The sequence below is a fragment of the Pan paniscus genome, chromosome 9, assembly GCF_029289425.2.
Source record: "Pan paniscus chromosome 9, NHGRI_mPanPan1-v2.0_pri, whole genome shotgun sequence".
Lineage (NCBI taxonomy): Eukaryota > Metazoa > Chordata > Mammalia > Primates > Hominidae > Pan > Pan paniscus.
The window spans coordinates 17,156,054-17,176,042 of NC_073258.2; the positions used below are offsets into that span (position 1 = coordinate 17,156,054).

General features: G+C 36.9%; 1 protein-coding gene across 4 annotated transcripts in view; it reads left to right on the forward strand.

Annotated features, from left to right (window-relative positions):
• Positions 1-19,989, forward strand: part of PDE3B (phosphodiesterase 3B) — a 215,065-nt gene that overhangs the window by 131,300 nt on the left and 63,776 nt on the right. For 3 of the 4 annotated variants that reach the window (XM_003818192.6, XM_034932206.3, XM_034932203.3), the window contains 2 exons: positions 2,663-2,911; positions 5,318-5,454. In XM_003818192.6, the coding sequence (XP_003818240.3) occupies positions 2,663-2,911; positions 5,318-5,454 (386 nt within the window). The remainder of the gene's footprint in view (positions 1-2,662; positions 2,912-5,317; positions 5,455-19,989) is intronic. The other variant, XM_034932205.3, reaches the window with a different exon arrangement.

Below are 19,989 nucleotides of genomic sequence, written 5' to 3' on the forward strand. Positions count from 1 at the left end.
TGAAGGGGAAAACATTGTGAAATGAAGGAAAACAAAAGAATCTGTCAGTAAGAGACTTACCTTGCAAGAAAGACAAAAGGAAGTTCTTTAAACCAGGCGTCACCAACCAGTACTGGTCTGTGGCCTGTTAGGAACTGGGCCACATAGCCGGAGATGAGCAGTGGGCAGATGAGCATTACCACCTGAGCTCTGCCTCTTGTCAGATCAGCCACCACATTAGATTCTCATAGGAGCACAAATCCTATGGTGAACTGCACATGCAAGGGATTTGGGGTTGTACGCTACTTATGAGAATCTAAGGCCTGATGATCTGTGGTGAACAGTTTCATTCTGAAACCATCTCCTTGCACCCCTACCCAGCCTGTGGAAAAATTGTCTTCCACGAAACCTGTCCCTGATGCCAAAAAGGTTAGGGAACCCCTGCTTTAAACAGAAAGGAAATTATAAAAGAAGGACTCTTGAAGTAACAGGAAGGAAGAAAGAACAATGAAACAAGAAGAAATAGTGGGAGAATGCAATAGACTATCCTTCTTGTGAGTTTCATGAATCATATTTGATGATTGCAACAAAAATTATAACATCATCTGATACTCAAGACAAGATAATTATACTTAAAAGTAAGCAAGGTAGAGACCTAACTCGTAGTAAGGTTTTCACACTTCACTCAAAGTGGTAAAATGTTGATACCAGTAGACTGTGATAAGTCACATATGTACATTGTATTGCCAAGGGCAACCGCTAAGAAAACTTTATATAGTAATACACTCAGAAACTCTATAAATTAATCAAGATGGAATCATAAAAATATTCTAATAACCCCAGAAAAGCAAGAAAAAACAGAGGAACAAGGAACAGAAGAAACAAACACAAAACAAATAATAAAACAGCAAACTTATGGCCTGACATAAGTATTTACCTTAAAAGGATACAATATGAAGAAAAGGAAAAATTGACCATGAAAAACAGATTTGTCTATGAAAATGATTTTTTTTTACATGAGGTATTCCTGTTGTCATTGGAGATATTTATGAGTAGATTCTAATTACCTTGTATTGTTAAAGTGAAAGTCACACTGTACTCTCAGTAAATTTGTGATTTGTTCTTTCCTAATTTCAGCAGTTTTTAAACAGTATTGAGGAAAGGTTACTTGCAAACAAAAATTGTTTTTGTGTGTGTTCCGTTTGAATATGCAAATATTATAAGGAACATTTAGAATCACAATAATCAGAGAATTCAGGTTAAAACAGCAATTAGAGGTTTTTTTGCCTATCAGGGATTAATTAAATTCATAGTTGCTAATTGTAATGGGATATGGAAAAATAGGTGCTGTTATATATAATTAGAAGTGTAGATTTGATCAACATATTCTAAGGCAGTTTTAGAGGAATGACCTTATTTTAACATGTTAATTTGCATTCAGCAATTCAGATTATGGGAAGCTGTGTATAGGAAATATGCTTAATTGTTCACAGTAACATATATAGACAGGTGTTTATTTTAGTGGTATTTGCAGGGGAGAAAGGCTAGAAATAGTTGGGCTATGCCCTGGTATCAGGAAATGTTTTAAAGTGAAAACTAATACATATTAACACTTCATAAGAAAAAAAAATTCCGCAAAGAGCAGACATTATTTAGCTAGCTTGGTGTAATGTTCATAATATTTCTCAGTTCCAAAATGTATTGGGGATACTTTAATAAACAGTTTTGTTGTGAACTCATTAATTTGAATAATTATTAATTGCAAACATACCCAAATGTAAGTTCAAGGTACAACAACAACAACAAAAAACAAAAGTAACATTTAATTTACTGTTCTGATTACTAGTCCATTTATTTCTGTGGGTAATCGAGTTGAACATCATATGTATGTTTTTTCAAAGAGTAAAAATCATCTCATGTTTACATCGGTGACATATTTCTTCTAAATTAAAAAATTTTTTTCTACCAAGTTTTTAAGGCCTTGCCTGATGCTACCCTGTCTGTGAGGTTTTTGTTAATTATTCATCTTTAAGTTATCGCTATCTCTTTTGAACTATAACATATTTTTCTATATTTTATCTCATCATTTTCCATAATATTAATAGTAATAATACTTTTTTGTGCTTTAAATCATACATTATACACTGCTTTATTTGCTTTACATATATTATCAGATTTCTCATATTAGCCCATAGTAAGGTAGACATTACTATCCTGATTTTACATTGAAGAAACTAAAATATTCAGAGGTTAAGTAAATTACTCAAGGTCACACAGGTAAGATTAAAGTTTAGGTTTCAAATTCAGGTATGTTTGCTACAAAACCTTGTCACTGTGTTAGACTGCCTCTAAAATGAGTAAGGTAAATGAAATAAATGCTTTGTATGTTTAAAAGAAATTTTGTTATAAAGGAAAGGAAATAATCAAATGAAATGTTCAAATTACAGACTTTAAAGTAAATACAGATTTAGTTTTATACTAGTCATAAGGTAATTCAGTGTTAGTAGTTAATACCATTAAATATAATGTGATAATCAGCTAGCGAAAAAGAAAAAAATTAAAGTTCACGGTTATTTGCTACATATATATATATATATATAAATTTTAAGTTAGAATTATACCATTTGTTATATCATTTATGCCATGTACAAATGAATGAAAATTTCACTTTTTTTCTTTCTAGAATTCTGGAGGTGGAAATGGAGTTGATCTTTCAGTGCTAAATGAGGCTCGCAATATGGTGTCAGATCTTCTGACTGATCCAAGCCTTCCACCACAAGTCATTTCCTCTCTACGGAGTATTAGTAGCTTAATGGGTGCTTTCTCAGGTTCCTGTAGGCCAAAGATTAATCCTCTCACACCATTTCCTGGATTTTACCCCTGCTCTGAAATAGAGGACCCAGCTGAGAAAGGGGATAGAAAACTTAACAAGGTCGAAATACAGTAATCATCTAACCCTATTTATCAAATTTAATGATATTTTCAAATTAACTGCTCCTTTAAATTCTATATAAAATACAATTTTCGTTTCAAGGACCAGACATAATATTGAGCTGCTTGGGATGTTAGAGGCAATTATAAGCTCAAATAATTATAGTTGAGTATTCAGTTTTTATTTTAAATACATTGCTGTGATTAGCAGTTATAACAACTATGTATTATTATTCTTGTTAAGAAGTAGAGAACAGCAAGCAAATTTTGTTCCAGGCTTGTACAACAAACTAGTAGTCAGATCATGTTATTGCTCTATTTTATTCTTTAGAATCTAGGAATTGTTCTTGTTGAGCCAAGAAGAAATGGTCATTATCATATTCATTTTATGAATTACATAGAATTATTTTAAAATGATTTTTAAGTTTTTTGAACCCTGTTTTCCCCCTTTTACACCTACTGAAGATTACTGTAGCCCAGTAGGCATTGATTTTTATATCATTAGAATAGAGGATTAATTTCTCTTTAAAATATAAATATTTCAAAATAGGATTTTCTTTAGAAAATAATAAATACTGTTCTAAATGGGTATGCATTATCCTTGTTCAGAGTGCTTTTACTTGTTTTATTTGACTATTATCAGTATCTTTGCCAATAGCTAAAATCATAAAACTTTAAAACTAGAAACATTGTAGAAATTATTTTACTCAACCACTTTATTCCAGATAAGGAAACTAACCAAGAGAAGACAAAATTTATTTCAGTTAATTTTGTCAATTGTAATAATGCTTATAGAACTTAGAAACAGGTAAATATAGTTTTTGTAGGGATTTTGATCATCAGTTAATTTTATCAGTTGTCAGCATTAGGGTTTAGAAATGTTGAAAAGTTAAACCCAATTAGAGGAAAAGGATTTCAGAAGTATTGATCACAATCTGGAACATTGTTATGTGACACTTTTATTTTTTTAAAGTTTATGCAGTAGCACCTACATTAGTCAAAACCCAATTAATTAGTACTTAGTTACATGACTTCCTTTTTAGCACTCTATCTTATAAGAAAGAGGTTAATCACAAGCATTCAGAGGGCATAGCAATAAACCATAAATAAAATAACTCTAATGTATTCTTGAGTTAGTTTTCACTCTATATGTTACTCTTTCTTTGCATTTTCTGTTGATATTTGATACTCAGGATAGTAATTTTTAAAAATAGTAATTCTTAAAATTTTTAATCAGAAATCATATTGATATCAGTATTTAGTGTGTAGAAAAGTGTACTGGTACATTTTAGGAACATTTTAAACATAATATTAATTAAACAGGATGCCTAAATGCCTCATTTCCTGAGCATTGTAGTTAATCAAGGTTATTTTGGGTTCTGGAATCTACTGATAGAGTAAGTCATATAAGAACCAGGAAGTAACCCTTATTCCTTTTCTTTGTGTTCTTTAAACTCGTTATTAGAACTCTATATTGAATTTGTCTCTCCTTTTGGAAAAGCATATAAAAAGCCTGTTGTTACTTCAGAAAAGGGCAAAGGCATTTATTGAACAAACAATAGGCAAAAGGGAAAAGGAACAGACAATATAACTATCTTATACACATTAAGAACAAAGAAAGATCATATGAACCTAAATGACAGTCAACAAGGATATTAACATAAAGGACTTTTTCACTGCAGGTCTAATTAACTATTAACCTTTACAAAATCAGTGTCCTTGGGAAAACTGAAATATAAGACAGATACTTACCTCTGAGATTGCTGCAGTGTCTGCTGATAGAGGAAATTCATAAGAAGCAGAAACTATTATGTAAATCTCAGTAAAACACTTATTTATAATGGTCAAAAATGGAATATTGGTAATTGAACATTTGGGTTAGTTGAGAATATTTTTTAAAATTAGGGCAAAATATTAATGCTAAAGGTGTTCTGTATTTAACTCAGTCATTTATTCAAACTCAGAATCCTGCAGTTTCTCCTGATTAACAACTAAGTAAATTCTATAGCACTGTACTGAAAATATAAAAAATTTAGAATATAGGGCTGATCATCCCTGATCCTAAGATTGTCCTCTGAAGTTGATTTTCAGGGTAAATCTTTCATATCCACTTTTTAAATTGCCGATTGTTTCTTATGAAACAAGTAGTAAAATGTACAAAAGAAAAAGAATCTAGCTTAAATTATAGAGTTCAGACATATTTTTTAGTAGGAGGAAGAGGAATAGAATAACAAAATAGTGTGAAATTTGGAGTAAATTGACAGATTTTTCAGAATAAAATGTTTCTTTTTTCTCTGTACATGTTAAAAATATACTTTGTATTGATACTTTCATGTGCCATCACTAATATTAAATATATAGCATATTAAAGAGTGACATTTTAAACCATTGTTAAATTATTCAACAGGGACTAAATAGGAATAGTTTGCCAACTCCACAGCTGAGGAGAAGCTCAGGAACTTCAGGATTGCTACCTGTTGAACAGTCTTCAAGGTGGGATCGTAATAATGGCAAAAGGCCTCATCAAGAATTTGGCATTTCAAGGTAAAATCTGCAGAGCCTTTTAAGAAACTTGAATCAAATGCGTCTACTTTGTTTCTGTCAATAATGTTTCAAATAGTTCTGGAAGCAGAAAGGAATGGTTGAAGTATTTTAGGTATAGGACAACATGTGTAGTAATAATATGGTAAAATAGAGAAACTGATTATTAAAAAGAAGCTAATGTGTCTTGTCCTAAAACTTTGATAGGCTGGGTACAAAATGTGCTGGATCCCTGAGAACATGAGATAGTTTAGGGAAATCAGGATCAACTCAGGATTGGATGCTGGGGAAGTTTTTAAATCGATAGAAGTGGCCATTACAGGGTTAGCCACCAATCCAGTGAATAGTATCCAAAGGTAGGTCTGCAGAATTACTGACTTCTGAAAAGAGGAGCACGTTTCCAAGGCTCATCACAATTGTTAGGTTTAAGGTAACCAGACTTTCAAATCCTGTGCCTGCTGGAGGTTGAGACCACTAATATATTCTATATTCTGTTGAGGATTTACTTGGGGGAACTGAACAATGCTAATCTTATAAATGAAAGGCATCAGTAACTTTAAGTAAATGAGGCTGGGAAAATGCAGGAGCTGAAATCTCCCGAATGTAAATATATACATTTACCCTGATAACAAAGGATTTAATAATACAGTACTTTGTCTTTTGAAAGCCAGGAAGGATACTGATCCTTGTGTGAGTTTGTCATAAGTTTTTTCTTTACTCAGTTTTCTAATTATGTTAATATAATATTGGAATTGGCACAAATTCTGTGTTAACCACTTTCTGGTATTACTGAGCATGTTTTATACTTTTGAGCTGTATAGTTTCACATTTGAAACAGTAGATGGCAGGATTGGATCATAGCTATTTGTTAAAATTTATGTTAACAGATAATTAGGTGATTATAATTTTCTAGATTCTTAGGTGGTTTATTAATTTGAATCTTGTATAATATATTCAAGCAGGTGAACTCCTTTTTTGTAAAAGAAAAATTGAATGAAGTGATGTCTAAAACAGGAATGGATTGAAGTATGAAGAGTACTGTACAGGAAAATGAGCATTGGTCCAAAATTTGCCATGGCCTGAACATCATAGTCTTTTTTTTTTTTTTTGTAAAGGAAGCAGGATATAGGGAAGTGAATGATGTTAGGAACAGAAAATGTGACAGTATTTCTTAACTATGGGTGGCATTATCTTGAGAATATAGTTGGGTTTTAAAAGGAATGATAAAAATATTTTATATTTTAACCTTTCATACTGATGTAACAGCAATGCATTTGCAGTTAAAGAAATATTTGATAAATTGAGTTAAGTTCATTTTTATCCTGCTGCCTCAGATAATTGATTACAATAGAAACATAGTTCAGAGAAAACTAATCTTTAACTCTGAAAAGTGTTTATTATATAAAGCTAAATGTAGGTAGATTCTATGTAGTGACTTAACTCATTAAAACGAAATTTATGCCTCATAAAATATTTAGAAATTTGGAGAATAAATTAATTGGTGGTATTATGTATGTCTATTTTAAAGAGACCAGGCTAGATGTATCTTTTCTAGTTTGCAGAAGCTGGAGCCTCTTGGTAATAAATGTCTATGTGTACTTTGCACATAGGTGGGTTACGATGGGAATATATGAAACATTTACAACCACTATTCCTTTTCAGATTCAAATCTCTGGATCAGTGCTGTCTAATAGAAATTTTTGCAATGATGGAAATAGTTTATATCTGCACTGTCTAATATGGTACTCCCTAGCTACATGTGACTGTTAATCATTTGAAATGTGTCTAGCATGACTAAGGAACTGAAATTTAAATGTGATTTAATTCTTATTAATTTCATTCAGATATAAAGAGCCATATGTGACTGTTTTGTAGATATATGTGACATCCATATTAGTGCAGCTCTAGATCTTTAATGCGTAGTGATGTTTTGTTCAGGAATCTTTAGACTTTAGTAGCACAAAACTCATAGACTTATGACTCTGAAATCATCTTGACTTTATATTATAGTACTCCAGAATCGAGATCTCATATCCTTGATTTTGAGTCTTGAGCTTTGGATTCTGATCACAGTTTGCCTGACTGATTTCAACATGATTCCAGTGTTGAACTTCTCATTTCCTGAGCCTATGCCTGATACCAGGTTTCTCATCATTCCAGCTGCTTTTTTGTCTGTTACTATTGTTCTGCCCTTATTTCCCGGCACAATGCTGCTATCCTCTAGTGGAGTGGTTGCTTACAAAATTGATTTACTTAGAGACTTGGTGTTATCTTTGCATCCTGTTACCTTATTCTACAGATAACAGTTGTCAGATATCTGCCTGCATTATCTTTTACTCTCTATTCCTTCTTCTCCTTTATCACTGTGCCTATAGTATTTTATGCTTTCATTACTACTTACTTGGGCTATTGAATTAGCCTCTTAATTCCAGTTTCCAGTATCCTTCTTGACTTTATTAATCTTCCACCTTACACTAGAAATCTTCCTTAAATAAAACTGTGATTGCAGTTGTCCCTGGTTATCCCTGGGGGATTGGTTCCAGGCCCCTCCCTTTCCCATGGGTACAAAAATCCATGGATGCTTGAGTCCTTTATATAAAATGGTGTAGTATTTACATATTCTCTCTACACATCCTTTCATATACTTTAAATCACCTCCAGATTATTTATAATACCTAAGGCAATGTAAATGCTATGTAAAGAGTTGTTATACTCTATTTTTTATTTGTACTTTTTATTACTGTGGTTTTTTTCCTTGAATATTTTTGATTTGGGGTTGGTTAAATCTGTGGATGTAGAAACCTCACATACAGAGAGCTGACTATATATAGTTTGTCTAGTCACTGCATTTTTGGACTCTTTACCAGTCCTATAGAATAACGCCCAAATTCCTAGTGTAGAATGTGAAACCCAATTATTACCTCATGACAGAGCTGCAGCCCTTACTTGGAAAAAGTAAATGAACTAACACAGATGAGCAGTCTTTCAAATAATGAGAATAGAAAAATGATATGGAAAGCTTTCTAGGTAAAAACAGTAGGCATGTAACTTGTTTAAGACTCTTCCTTGATGTTTTCTGGTAATTTTGTTCTTGGTTTAACACCATTTGAAAATTAAGCTAAATTATGTTTCAAAATAATTAAAATACAAACAATGAAATATATATAAGGTATTTGGATAAAAAGTAATACCCTATTTGTGTAAAGAATAATACAGGATTTAATTTTGCTTTTATTCATGCTTTGCCTAGAGAAAAAAGTTAAGTATTATAACCCTGGGAGCTATGATAAAAATAATCAGAAGAAAGAAAACCACAGGGAAGAAGAGTTAGTCCCCCATTGAACAGCGACCCTGTTCTTATTGTTAAGAGTTTATTATTGTTCATCTGTTAGAGGACTTGAGATTTTACTAATTAAGGAGGCCATTCCTTTACAACACCAAAATATGTTTCCAACATCACCTTCCTCTGGTCTTCTGAAATTCTAGTCAAGCTGAACTATTTGATCTTCTCTGTGTCCATCTGTGCACCCTTTTAATTTAAAAAGCAATTTAACTGGAATAGATCTCAACTTCAGTTCTGTATATCCTTAGTTGGGCTCATAAATCACCTTATAAGGATAACACCTGGAGGTCCTTCTCCCTTCTCCAAGGAGAAGTACTCTTTTCTTCCTCTGAATTTCCATAACACGTTCTCTTACGGCGCTTTTCACATTTTACTTTATGTCAGCCATTACTACTCCTCTAAAGCCTGTTTAATTTCTATAAAGAGTTCGAGATTGCATTAAAATGAATCTTTGAAGACAAATGGCTGCTTAACAAGTGTCCTGCAGAGGTATGGTATCCATATGAGATTATGACCCTTAATCTTGCCTTCTGCTTAAGTTTCAGATCTGGGATGAGATTTCTGTGGTCAGAAAGTTCCAGGAAAGGTTGTTTTCTGGATTTGCTGATGATTAAATTACCCATCTCTGAGTTCTAGTTTTAGCACAGGTTGAATATCCCTTATCTGAAAGTCTTGGGACCAGAAGTGTTTCAGATTTCAGGTTTTGGAATATTTGCCTATGCATAATGTTGTATCTTGGGGATACAACCCAATATTCATTTATATTTCATATACACATAGCCTGAAGGTAATTTTATATAATATTTTAAATAATTTTATGCGTGAAACAAAGTTTTGACTATATTTTAACTGTGACCCATCTCGTGGTCAAGTGTGGAATTTTCCATTTGCAGAGTCATGTTTATACTCAAGAAATTTTGAATTTTGGAGCATTTTGGATTTGGGATGCTCAACCTATACTTAGAGTTAAAAGAAGACTGAACTGCTATTTTTGAACTGAGTGATGGGACCCAGCCTTCTCTGAGGTCAAACAGCATATATTCAGGGCTCACAGGTCACTCTTTTTGAACAGGTTTTCCCTGGGGAAAAAAATAGGCAAGTTGTGTTCAATTACCCTGTGGGCTATCAATTATAGTTACCTCCTACACTAAAGAGACTTGCTTTTAAACCCATGAGTCACCATTTATCTTCACCGCTGCTGTGTAATCAAATCTAATAACTCGTTGCCTGGCAATAGTATGTATGCTAAATTCTGTGCCTTATAATTTATCAGAGACTTACACCAAGGTTATATTAGCAAACTTGACCCTATTTGAACCCCAGCAATTCAAGAGGGCTAATTGTGTCATCCTACTCAGCTTCTTAAGAGAATAACTCTGTAAATTTAGACATCTACAGTTATCAAGTTTATACAACTGCATTGAAACTGAGTTGGTACAGACCTTGTTAAGGTAATTTGTATTGACTGTCTAGAAGTCAGCTCTTAAAATATAGCTTAGCTCAGGGACCATAACTTTTGACGTCTCTTGTTCGTTTGCTTTTGACAACTCATTCCCAAGTGAGTAGAAAAAGAAAAACAAACTCAATTTCTTCCACCATACTCTGACAGCACATTTCTGATACCAGATGTGTGGGTATTTCTCCCCACCAGCAAGCAAGCAGGCAAGCAAGCAATTCTGTAGTAGACATAAGCTAGGTGTCCTATAATTCAATTATTTCTTTTTCTTTTCTTTTTTTTTTTTTTTTTTTTGAGACAGAGTCTCACTCTGTTGCCCAGGCTGGAGTGCAGTGGCACGATCTCTGCCCACTGCAATCTCTGCCTCCTGGGATCAAGCAATTCTTCCTCAACCTCCTGAGTAGTTGGGACTACAGGCACATGCCACCACACCCAGCTAATTTTTGTATTTTTAGTAGAGACGGGGTTTCACCATGTTGGCCAGGCTGGTCTCAAACTCCTGACCTCAGGTGATCTGCTTGCCTCGGCCTCCCAAAGTGCTGGGATTACAGGCATGAGACACCATGCCCAGCCTAATTCCATTATTTCTGACACCATCTACCTGGAGATAGCGTCAGATCATACTGGTTAAGGACTCAGTCCCACAAGACTGATCTCCACTTCTGATGCCAATAGCAAGCCTCAGGTTATTTTGCCTGTGCTTCTGACCAACCAGCTGTAAATCAGGATTCCCACAGCCCCCTCCCTGGGTTCAGGTAATTTGCTAGAGCAGCTCACAGAACTCAAGGAAGCATGTTTACTGGCTTATTACAAAGAATATTTTAAAGGATACAAATCAACAGCCAGATGAGGAGATACAAAGGACAGGTCTGGAAGGGGCCTGAGTACAGAAGCTTCTGCCCCTGTGGAGTTGGAGTATACCACCTTCCTTGCTTGTGGACATGTTCTTGTTCACTTTCCTGGAAGCCCCCACGTGTTTGGCTATTCACAAGCTCCTCAGACCCAGTCCTTTCTGGATTTTTATAGGAGCTTCATTTTATAGGCATGATTGAGTAAATCATTGGCCATTGGTGAGCAATTTAAGCTTTAGTCCCTCTCCTCTCTCTGGAGGTTGGGGAGTGGGGCTGAAAACCCCCATCATCTAATCCTGTCTTGGTCTTTCAAGTGACTAGCCTGAGCTGCCAGCCGTCAGTCAACTCATTAGCATACAAAAAGACACTTTGGAGATCCTCAGGAGTTTAGGAGTTGTATGCTAGGAAACAGGGACTGGACTAAAACCAAATATGTATTTCACAATATCACACCAAGTCTGACTTTAATCACCGTCCTGCCAACTATTAGTAGTCATTGGAACTACTCGTCTGCTTGTCTTCTGCTTTCTTCGTATTGATTTATGTAATTTCATTGAGGTGTGTATTTATCTGGTGCTGGGCCAGGGAGGACATGATGGGAAGATTCGGGAACTAATCTGAGAACCTATCATTTGACCTGTAACTCTTAATTCTAAATAGATAAATGAATGTATGATATACTGAAATTATTGAGAGACCCTGGATCAAGGTAGAAGACAGTGGAGCAGTGCTGTGGTGCCATTCTGAAAGGAGAAATCTCTCTTTGTCTTGACTATTAATCATAGAATCAGGAAGTGGACTTTGGTAGAATACACAGATTTTTCTCTTTTTTTGTTTTCTTTCTTTTTTATTTTAAACTAGAAGCTTTTAGAGTGTGTTTGTATGCTGTGAATGATATGGACAAGAAGAATATGAGATTTAATTTTGTTTGCATGTCTAAGTGTTTGAAAGCTCAATTCATTATCTTATTATTATTATTATTATCATTATACTTTAAGTTCTGGGGTACATGTGCAGAATGTGCAGTTTTGTTACATAGGTATACACGTGCCATGGTGGTTCACTGCACCCATCAACCCGTCACCTACATTAGATGTTTCTCCTAATGCTATCCCTCCTCTAGTCCCCCACCCCCCGACAGGCCCTGGTGTGTGATGTTCCCCTCCCTTTGTCCATGTGTTCTCATTGTTCAACTCCCACTTATGAGTGAGAACATGTGGTGTTTGGTTTTCTGTTCTTGTGATAGTTTGCTGAGAATGATGGTTTCCAGCTTCATCCACGTCCCTGCAAAGGATATGAACTCTTCCTTTTTTATGGCTGCGTAGTATTCTGTGGTGTGTATGTGCCACATTTTCTTTATCCAGTCTATCATTGATGGACACTTCGGTTGGTTCCAAGTCATTGCTATTGTGAATAGCAATAAATATACATGTGCATGTGTTTTTATAATAGAATGCTTCATAATCCTTTGGGTGTATACCCAGTAATGGGATTGCTGAGTCAAATGGTATTTCTTGTCCTAGATCCTTGAAGAATTGCCACACTGTCTTTCACAATGGTTGAACTAATTTACACTCCCACCAACAGTGTAAAAGTATTCTTATTTCTCCACATCCTCTGCAGCATCTGTTGTTTCCTGACTTTTTAATGATCGCCATTCTAACTGGCATGAGATGGTATCTCATTGTGGTTTTGATTTGCATTTCTGTAAGGACCAGTGATAATGAGCATTTTTCATATGTTTGTTGGCTGCATAAATGTCTTCTTTTGAGAAGTGTCTGTTCATATCCTTTGCCCACTTTTTGATGGGGTTGTATTTTTCTTGTAAATTTGTTTAAGTTCTTTGTAGATTCTGGATATTAGTCCTTTGTCAGATGGATAGAGTGTAAAAATTTTCTCCTATTCTGTAGCTTGCCTGTTCACTCTGATGGATGGTAGTTTCTTTTGCTGTGCAGAAGCTCTTTAATTAGATCGCATTGGTCAATGTTGCCTTTTGTTGCCATTGCTTTTGGTGTTTTAGACATGAAGTCTTTGCCCATGCCTGTGTCCTGAATGGTATTGCCTAGGTTTTCTTGTAAGATTTTTGTGGTTTTAGGTCTTACGTTTAAGTCTTTAATCCATCTTCAGTTAATTTTTGTATAAGGTGTAAGAAAGGGGTCCAGTTTCAGTTTTCTGCATATGGCTAGCCAGTTTTCCCAACACCATTTATTAAATAGGGAATCCTTTCCCCATTGCTTGTTGTGTCAGGTTTGTCAAAGATCAGATGGTTGTAGATGTGTGGTGTTATTTCTGAGGCCTCTGTTCTATTCTATTGGTCTATATATCGGTTTGGTACCAGTACCAGAGGAAAGAACAGGCAGTAATGATTTCTGTTCTGCAGCCTCTCCTGTTGATACCCAGGCAGGCAAACAGGGTGTTTTGGTTACTGTAGCCTTGCAGTATAGTTTGAAGTCAGGTAGCGTGATGCCTCCAGCTTTGTTCTTTTTGCTTAGGATTGTCTTGGCTGTGAGGGATCTTTTTTGGTTCCATATGAAATTTAAAGTAGTTTTTTCTAATTCTGTGAAGGAAGTCAATGGTAGCTTGATGAGGATAGCACTGAATCTATATATTACTTTGGGCAGTATGGCCATTTTTATGATATTGATTCTTCCTATCCATTAGCATGGAATGTTTTTTCATTTGTTTGTCCTCTCTTATTTCCTTGAGCAGTAGTTTGTAGTTCTCCTTGAAGAGGTCCTTCACAACCCTTGTAAGTTGGATTCCTAGGTATTTTATTCTCTTTATAACAAGTATGAATGGGAGTTCACTCATGATTTGGCTCTCTTGTCTGTTTTTGTTGTATAGGAATGCTTGTGATTTTTGCATATTGATTTTTTATCCTGAGACTTTTCTGAAGTTGCTTATCAGCTTAAGGAGATTTGGGGCTGAGACAATGGGGTTTTATAAATAATTGAATCATGTCATCTGCAAACAGAGACAATTTGACTTCCTCTCCTCCTAATTGAATACCGCTTATTTCTTTCTCTTGCCCAATTGCCCTGACCAGAACTTCCACTACCATGATGAATAGGAGTGGTGAGGGAGGGCATCCTTGTCTTGTGCTAATTTTCAGAAGGAATGCTTCCAGTTTTTGCCTATTCAGTATGATATTGCTTATTGGTTTGTCATAAATAGCTCTTATTATTTTGAGATACATTCCATTGATACCTAGTTCATTGAGAGTTTTTAGCATGAAGGAGTGTTGAATTTTGTCAAAGGCCTTTTGTGCATCTATTGAGATAATCATGCGGTTTTTGTCATTGGTTCTGTTTATGTGATGGATTACGTTTATTGATTTGTGTATGTTGAACCAGCCTTGCATCGCAGGGATGAAGCCTACTTGATCGTGGTGGGTAAGCTTTTTGATGTGCTGCTGGATTCTGTTTGCCAATATTTTATTGAGGATTTTCATATCGATGTTCACCAGGGATATTGGCCTGAAATTTTCTTTTTTTGTTGTGTCTCTTCCAGGTTTTGGTATCAGGATGATGTCGGTGTCATAAAATGATTTAGGGAAGATTTCCTTTTTTTCTACTGAGTGGAGTAGTTTCAGAACGAATGGTACTAGCTCCTCTTTGTACCTGTCGTAGAATTCAGCTGTGAATCTGTCTGGTCCTGGACTTTTTTTTGGTTGGTAGGCTATTAATTACTGCCTCCATTTCAGAACTTGTTATTGGTCGGTTCAGGGATTCGACTTCTTCCTGGTTTAGACTTGGGAGGGTGTGTGTGCCCAGGAATTTATCCATTTCTTCTAGATTTTTTAGTTTATTTGTGTAGAGGTGTTTATAGTATTCTCTGATGGTAGTTTATATTTCTGTGGGATCAGTGGTGATATCCCCTATATCATTTTTTAATGTGTCTATTTGATTCTTTTCTTATTCTTCCTTATTAGCCTGGCTAGTGGTCAATATATTTTGTTGATCTTTTGAAAAAAATAGCTCCTGAATTCATTGATTTTTTGAAGGGTTTTTCGTGTCTCTATCTCCTTCAGTTCTGTTCTGATCTTAGTTATTTCTTGCCTTCTGCTAGCTTTTGAATTTGTTTGCTCTTGCTTCTCTAGTTCTTTTAATTGTGATGTTAGGGTGTCAATTTTAGATCTTTCCTGCTTTCTCTTATGGGCATTTAGTCCTATAAATTTCCTTTTACGCACTGCTTTAAATGTGTCCCAGAGATTCTGGTATGTTTTGTCTTTGTTCTCATTGGTTTCATAAAACATCTTTATTTCTGCCTTCATTTTGTTATGTACCCAGTAGTCATTCAGGAGCAGGTTGTTCAGTTTCCATGTAGTTGTGCGGTTTCGAGTGAGTTTCCTAGTCCTGAGTTCTAATTTGATTGCACTGTGGTCTAAGAGACTGTTTGTTATGATTTCTGTTCTTTTGCCTTTGCTGAGGAGTGTTTTACTTCCCATTACGTGGTCAATCTTAGAATAAGTGCAATGAGGTGCTGAGAAGAATGTATATTCTGTTGATTTGGGGTGGAGAGTTCTGTAGATGTCTATTAGGTCCAGTTGGTCCAGAGCTGAGTTCAAGTCCTGAATATCCTTGTTAATTTTCTGTCTCGTTGATCTGTCTAATATTGACAGTAGGGTGTTAAAGTCTCCCACTATTATTGTGTGGGAGTCTAAGTCTCTTTGTAGGTCTCTAAGAACTTGCTTTATGAATCTGGGTGCTCTTATATTGGGTACATATATATTTAAGATGGTTAGCTCTTTTGCATTTATCCATTTACCATTATGTAATGCCCTTCTTTGTCTCTTTTAATCTTTGTTGGTTTAAAGTCTGTTTTATCAGAGATTAGGATTGCAACTCCTGCCTTTTTTTTTTTTTTTTTGCTTTCCATTTTCTTGGTAAATATTCCTCCATCACTTTATTTTGAGCCTGATGTGTCTTTACAGGTGAGATGGGTCTCCTGAATACAGCACACTGATGGGTCTTGACTCTATCCAATGTGTCAGTCTGTGTATTTTAATTGAGGCATTTAGCCCATTTACGTTTAAGGTTAATATGTGTGAATTTGATGCTGTCATTATGATGCTAGCTGGTTGTTTTGCCCTTTAGTTGATGCAGTTTCTTAGTAGTGTTGATGGTCTTTACAATTTGGTATGTTTTTGCAGTGGCTGGTACTGGTTGTTCCTTTCCATGTTTAGTGCTTCCTTCAGGAGCTCTTGTAAGGCAGGCCTGGTGGTGACAGAATCTCTCAGCATTTGCTTGTCTGTAAAGTATTTTATTTCTCCTTCACTTATGAAGCTTAGTTTGGCTGGATATGAAATTCTGGGTTGAAAATTCTTTTTCTTTTGGCGGATCACGAGGTCAGGAGTTCGATTCCAGCCTGACCAACGTGGTGAAACCCCGTCTCTAATAAACATACAAAAGTTAGCTGGGCGTGGTGGTGCGCACCTGTAATCGCAACTACTCAGGAGGCTGAGGCAGGAGAATTGCTTGAACCTGGGAGGCAGAGGTGGCAGTGAGCTGAGATTGCACCACTGCATTCCAGCCTGGGTGACAGAGAGAGACTCCATCTCAAAAAAGAATACTGGCCCTCATTCTATTCTGGCTTGTAGGGTTTCTGCCAAGAGAGATCTGCTGTTAGTCTGATGGGCTTCCCTTTGTGAGTAACCTGAGCTTTCTCTCTGGGTGCCCTTAACATTTTTTCCTTCATTTCAACTTCGGTGAATCTGACAGTTATGTGTCTTGGGGTTGCTCTTCTCAAGGAGTATCATTGTGGTATTCTCTGTATTTCCTGAATTTGAATGTTGGCCTGTCTTGTTAGGTTGGGGACGTTCTCTTGGATAATATCCTGAAGAGTGTTTTCCAACTTGGCTCCATTCCCCCTGTCACTTTCAGGTACACCAATCAAACGCAGATTTGGTATTTTCACATAGTCCCTTATTTCTTGGAGGCTTTGTTCATTCCTTTTTATTCTTTTTTCTCTAATCTTCTTGCTTTAGTTCATCAAGTTGATCTTCAATCTCTGATATCCTTTCTTCCGCTTGATCAATTAGGCTATTGATACTTGTGTATGCCTCATGAAGTTCTCGTGCTGTGTTTTTCAGCTCCATCCGGTCATTTGTTTTCTTCTCTACACTGATTATTCTAGTTAGCAATTCGTCTGACCTTTTTTCAAGGTTCTTAGCTTCCTTGCATTGGGTTAGAACATGCTCCTTTAGCTCGGATTAGTTTGTTGTTACCCACCTTCTGAAGCCTACTTCTGTCAGTTCATCAAACTCATTCTCTGTCCAGTTTTATTCCCCTGCTGGTGAGGAGTTGTGATTATTTGGAGAAGAGGCATTGCGTTTTTTGGAATTTTCAGCCTTTTTGTGCTGGTTTCTCCCCATCTTTGTGGATTTATCTACCTTTGGTCTTTGATGTTTGTGACCTTCGGATGGGGTCTTTGAGTGGACATGCTATTCCTTTCTGTTGTTAGTTTTCCTTCTAACAGTCAGGCCCCTTTGCTTTCGGTCTGCTGCAGTTTGCTGGAGGTCCACTCCAGACCCTGTTTGCCTGGATGTCACCAGGAGCGGCTGCAGAGCAGCAATCATTACTGCCTGTTCTTTCCTCTGGAAGCTTTGTCCCAGAGGGACACCTGCCAGATGCCAGCCAGAGCTCTTCTGTATGGGGTGTCTGTCCGCCCCTACTGGGAGGTGTCTTCCAGTCAGGATACATGGGGGTCAGGGACCCACTTGAGGAGGCAGTCTGACCCTTAGCAGAGTTTGAACACTGTGCTGGGAGGTCTGCTACTCTCTTCAGAGCCATTAGGCAGGGATGGTTAAGTCTGCTGAAGCTGCACCCGTAGCCACCCCTTCCCCCAGGTGCTCTGTCCCAGGGAGATTGGGGTTTTATCTGTAAGTCCCTGACTGGGGCTGCTGCCTTTTTTTCAGAGATGCCCTGCCCAGAGAGGAGAAATCTGGCAGTCTGGCCTCAATGGCCTTGCTGAGCTGCAGTGGGGTCCACCCAGTTCAAACTTTTGGGCTGCTTTGTTTACACTGTGAGGGTAAAACGCCTACTCAAGCCTCAGCAATGGCAGATGCCCCTCCTCCCACCAAGCTTGAGCATCCCAGGTGGATCTCAGACAGCTGCTGTGCTGGCAGTGAGAATTTCAAGCCAGTGGATCTTAGTTTGCTGGGCTCTGTGGCGGTGAGATCTGCAGAGCCAGACCACTTGGCTCCCTGGCTTTAGTCCTCTTTCCGGGGGAGTATAGGGTTCTGTCTTGCTGGCGTTCCAGGCGCCCCTGTGGTATGGAAAAAACAATACAACAACAACAAAAACTCTTGCAGCTAGTTTGGTGTCTGCCTAAATGGCCGCCCAGTTTTTTGCTTGAAACCCAGGGCCCCGGTGGGGTAGGCACCGGAGGGAATCTCTTGGTCTATGGATTGTGAAGACTGGGAAAAGCGTAGTATCTGGGCTGGAATGCACTGTTCCTCACGGCACAGTCCCTCACAGCTTGCCTTGGATAGGGGAGAAAATTCCCCAACCTCTTTCCCTTCCCAAGTGAGGTGATGCCCCACCCTGCTTCAGCTCGCCGTCTTTGGGCTGCATTCACTGTCCAACCAGTCCCAGTGAGACGAACCGGGTACCTCAGTTGGAAATGCAGAAATCACCCACCTTCTGCGTCAATCTTGCTGAGAGCTGCAGACTGGAGCTCTTTCTATTCAACCATCTTGCCTGGGAACACACACATTTTTCTATTTGAATGTTGCCCCGGGTGGTACTGTTACTCTTCTTTTCCAGTCTTTGCCACCCCACATGTAGGCAGTTGCCGGTATGAAATAATCAAAAGGATAAGAATCCAGCTTAAAAGAGTTTATTCAAACACAAAGCTGTGGATGCCCATCCAGGAAACACAGACTCCAAGGAAATAGGGTCAGTGCTTCAAAGTTGAAAAGTTAAGATCATATTTGTATAGGCAGAAAACAAAGATATTTAGCAGAATAACATTTTCCACACAAAGTTGGCTTCTGAGTTACAGCAATTTGATTAGTTACAGCTTGTTTGTTTTCTTTTTCCAATTTAAAAGAATATATTTAACAGTCCATCTTAGAAAGTGTGTCTTTGTGTAAGAGAAGCAAAAGGGAAGTTAATCTATAATGAAGATCAACAGTAAAGAGGGAAGGAGTCTTCTTTGACATCCTTTAGTTATTTGCAGCATTTAGCAAAGCAGTGTAAGTTAGGGGGGAATAAAAGGCTAATCTGTAATCAGGGAAATCAAGGCTATGTCTGCCTAGGTTACAGCTGCCTGTTAGTGACTGAGGTCCCAAAATCACATTCCTTTAAGGCTCAGAATAAAAGTTCCAAAAGTTTGGTTTTGAATTACTTATTTTCACACAATGAAAATATGAAGAATGACTGAGCATTGACAGGGAGATGAGTTCATTGGGTGATATTATTTGCTTACTGCTTGTTTTTTGCCTACACTAATAAAAGTTGTCAATACCTGTGAGGATAGGGAACAGAAAAAAATGAAAAACTATACTTTGGTCCAGTAGTTCTCAGTGAGGTCACTGGATCAGAAACTCCATCATATAAGAACTTGTTAGAAGTGTGGATTATCTGGCCCCACCCAAGACTTAGTGAATCAGAAACCTTGGGGATGAGACCAGCAGCCTATGTTTTAAGAAACCTTCAAAGTAATTGTGATAACCTACTTCAGCCCAGGGATCGGCAGTCTGCAGCCTATGGACCTAATCTGGTCTATAACCTGTTTTTTTGTAAGTAAAATTTTATTGAAACAAAACCATACCCATTTGTTCATTTTAGTTTATGGATGCTTTTGTGCTACATCGGCAGAGTTGAGTAGCTGCAATAGAGAACATATAGCCAAAAGTATTTACCATCAGGTTCTTTACAGAAAAA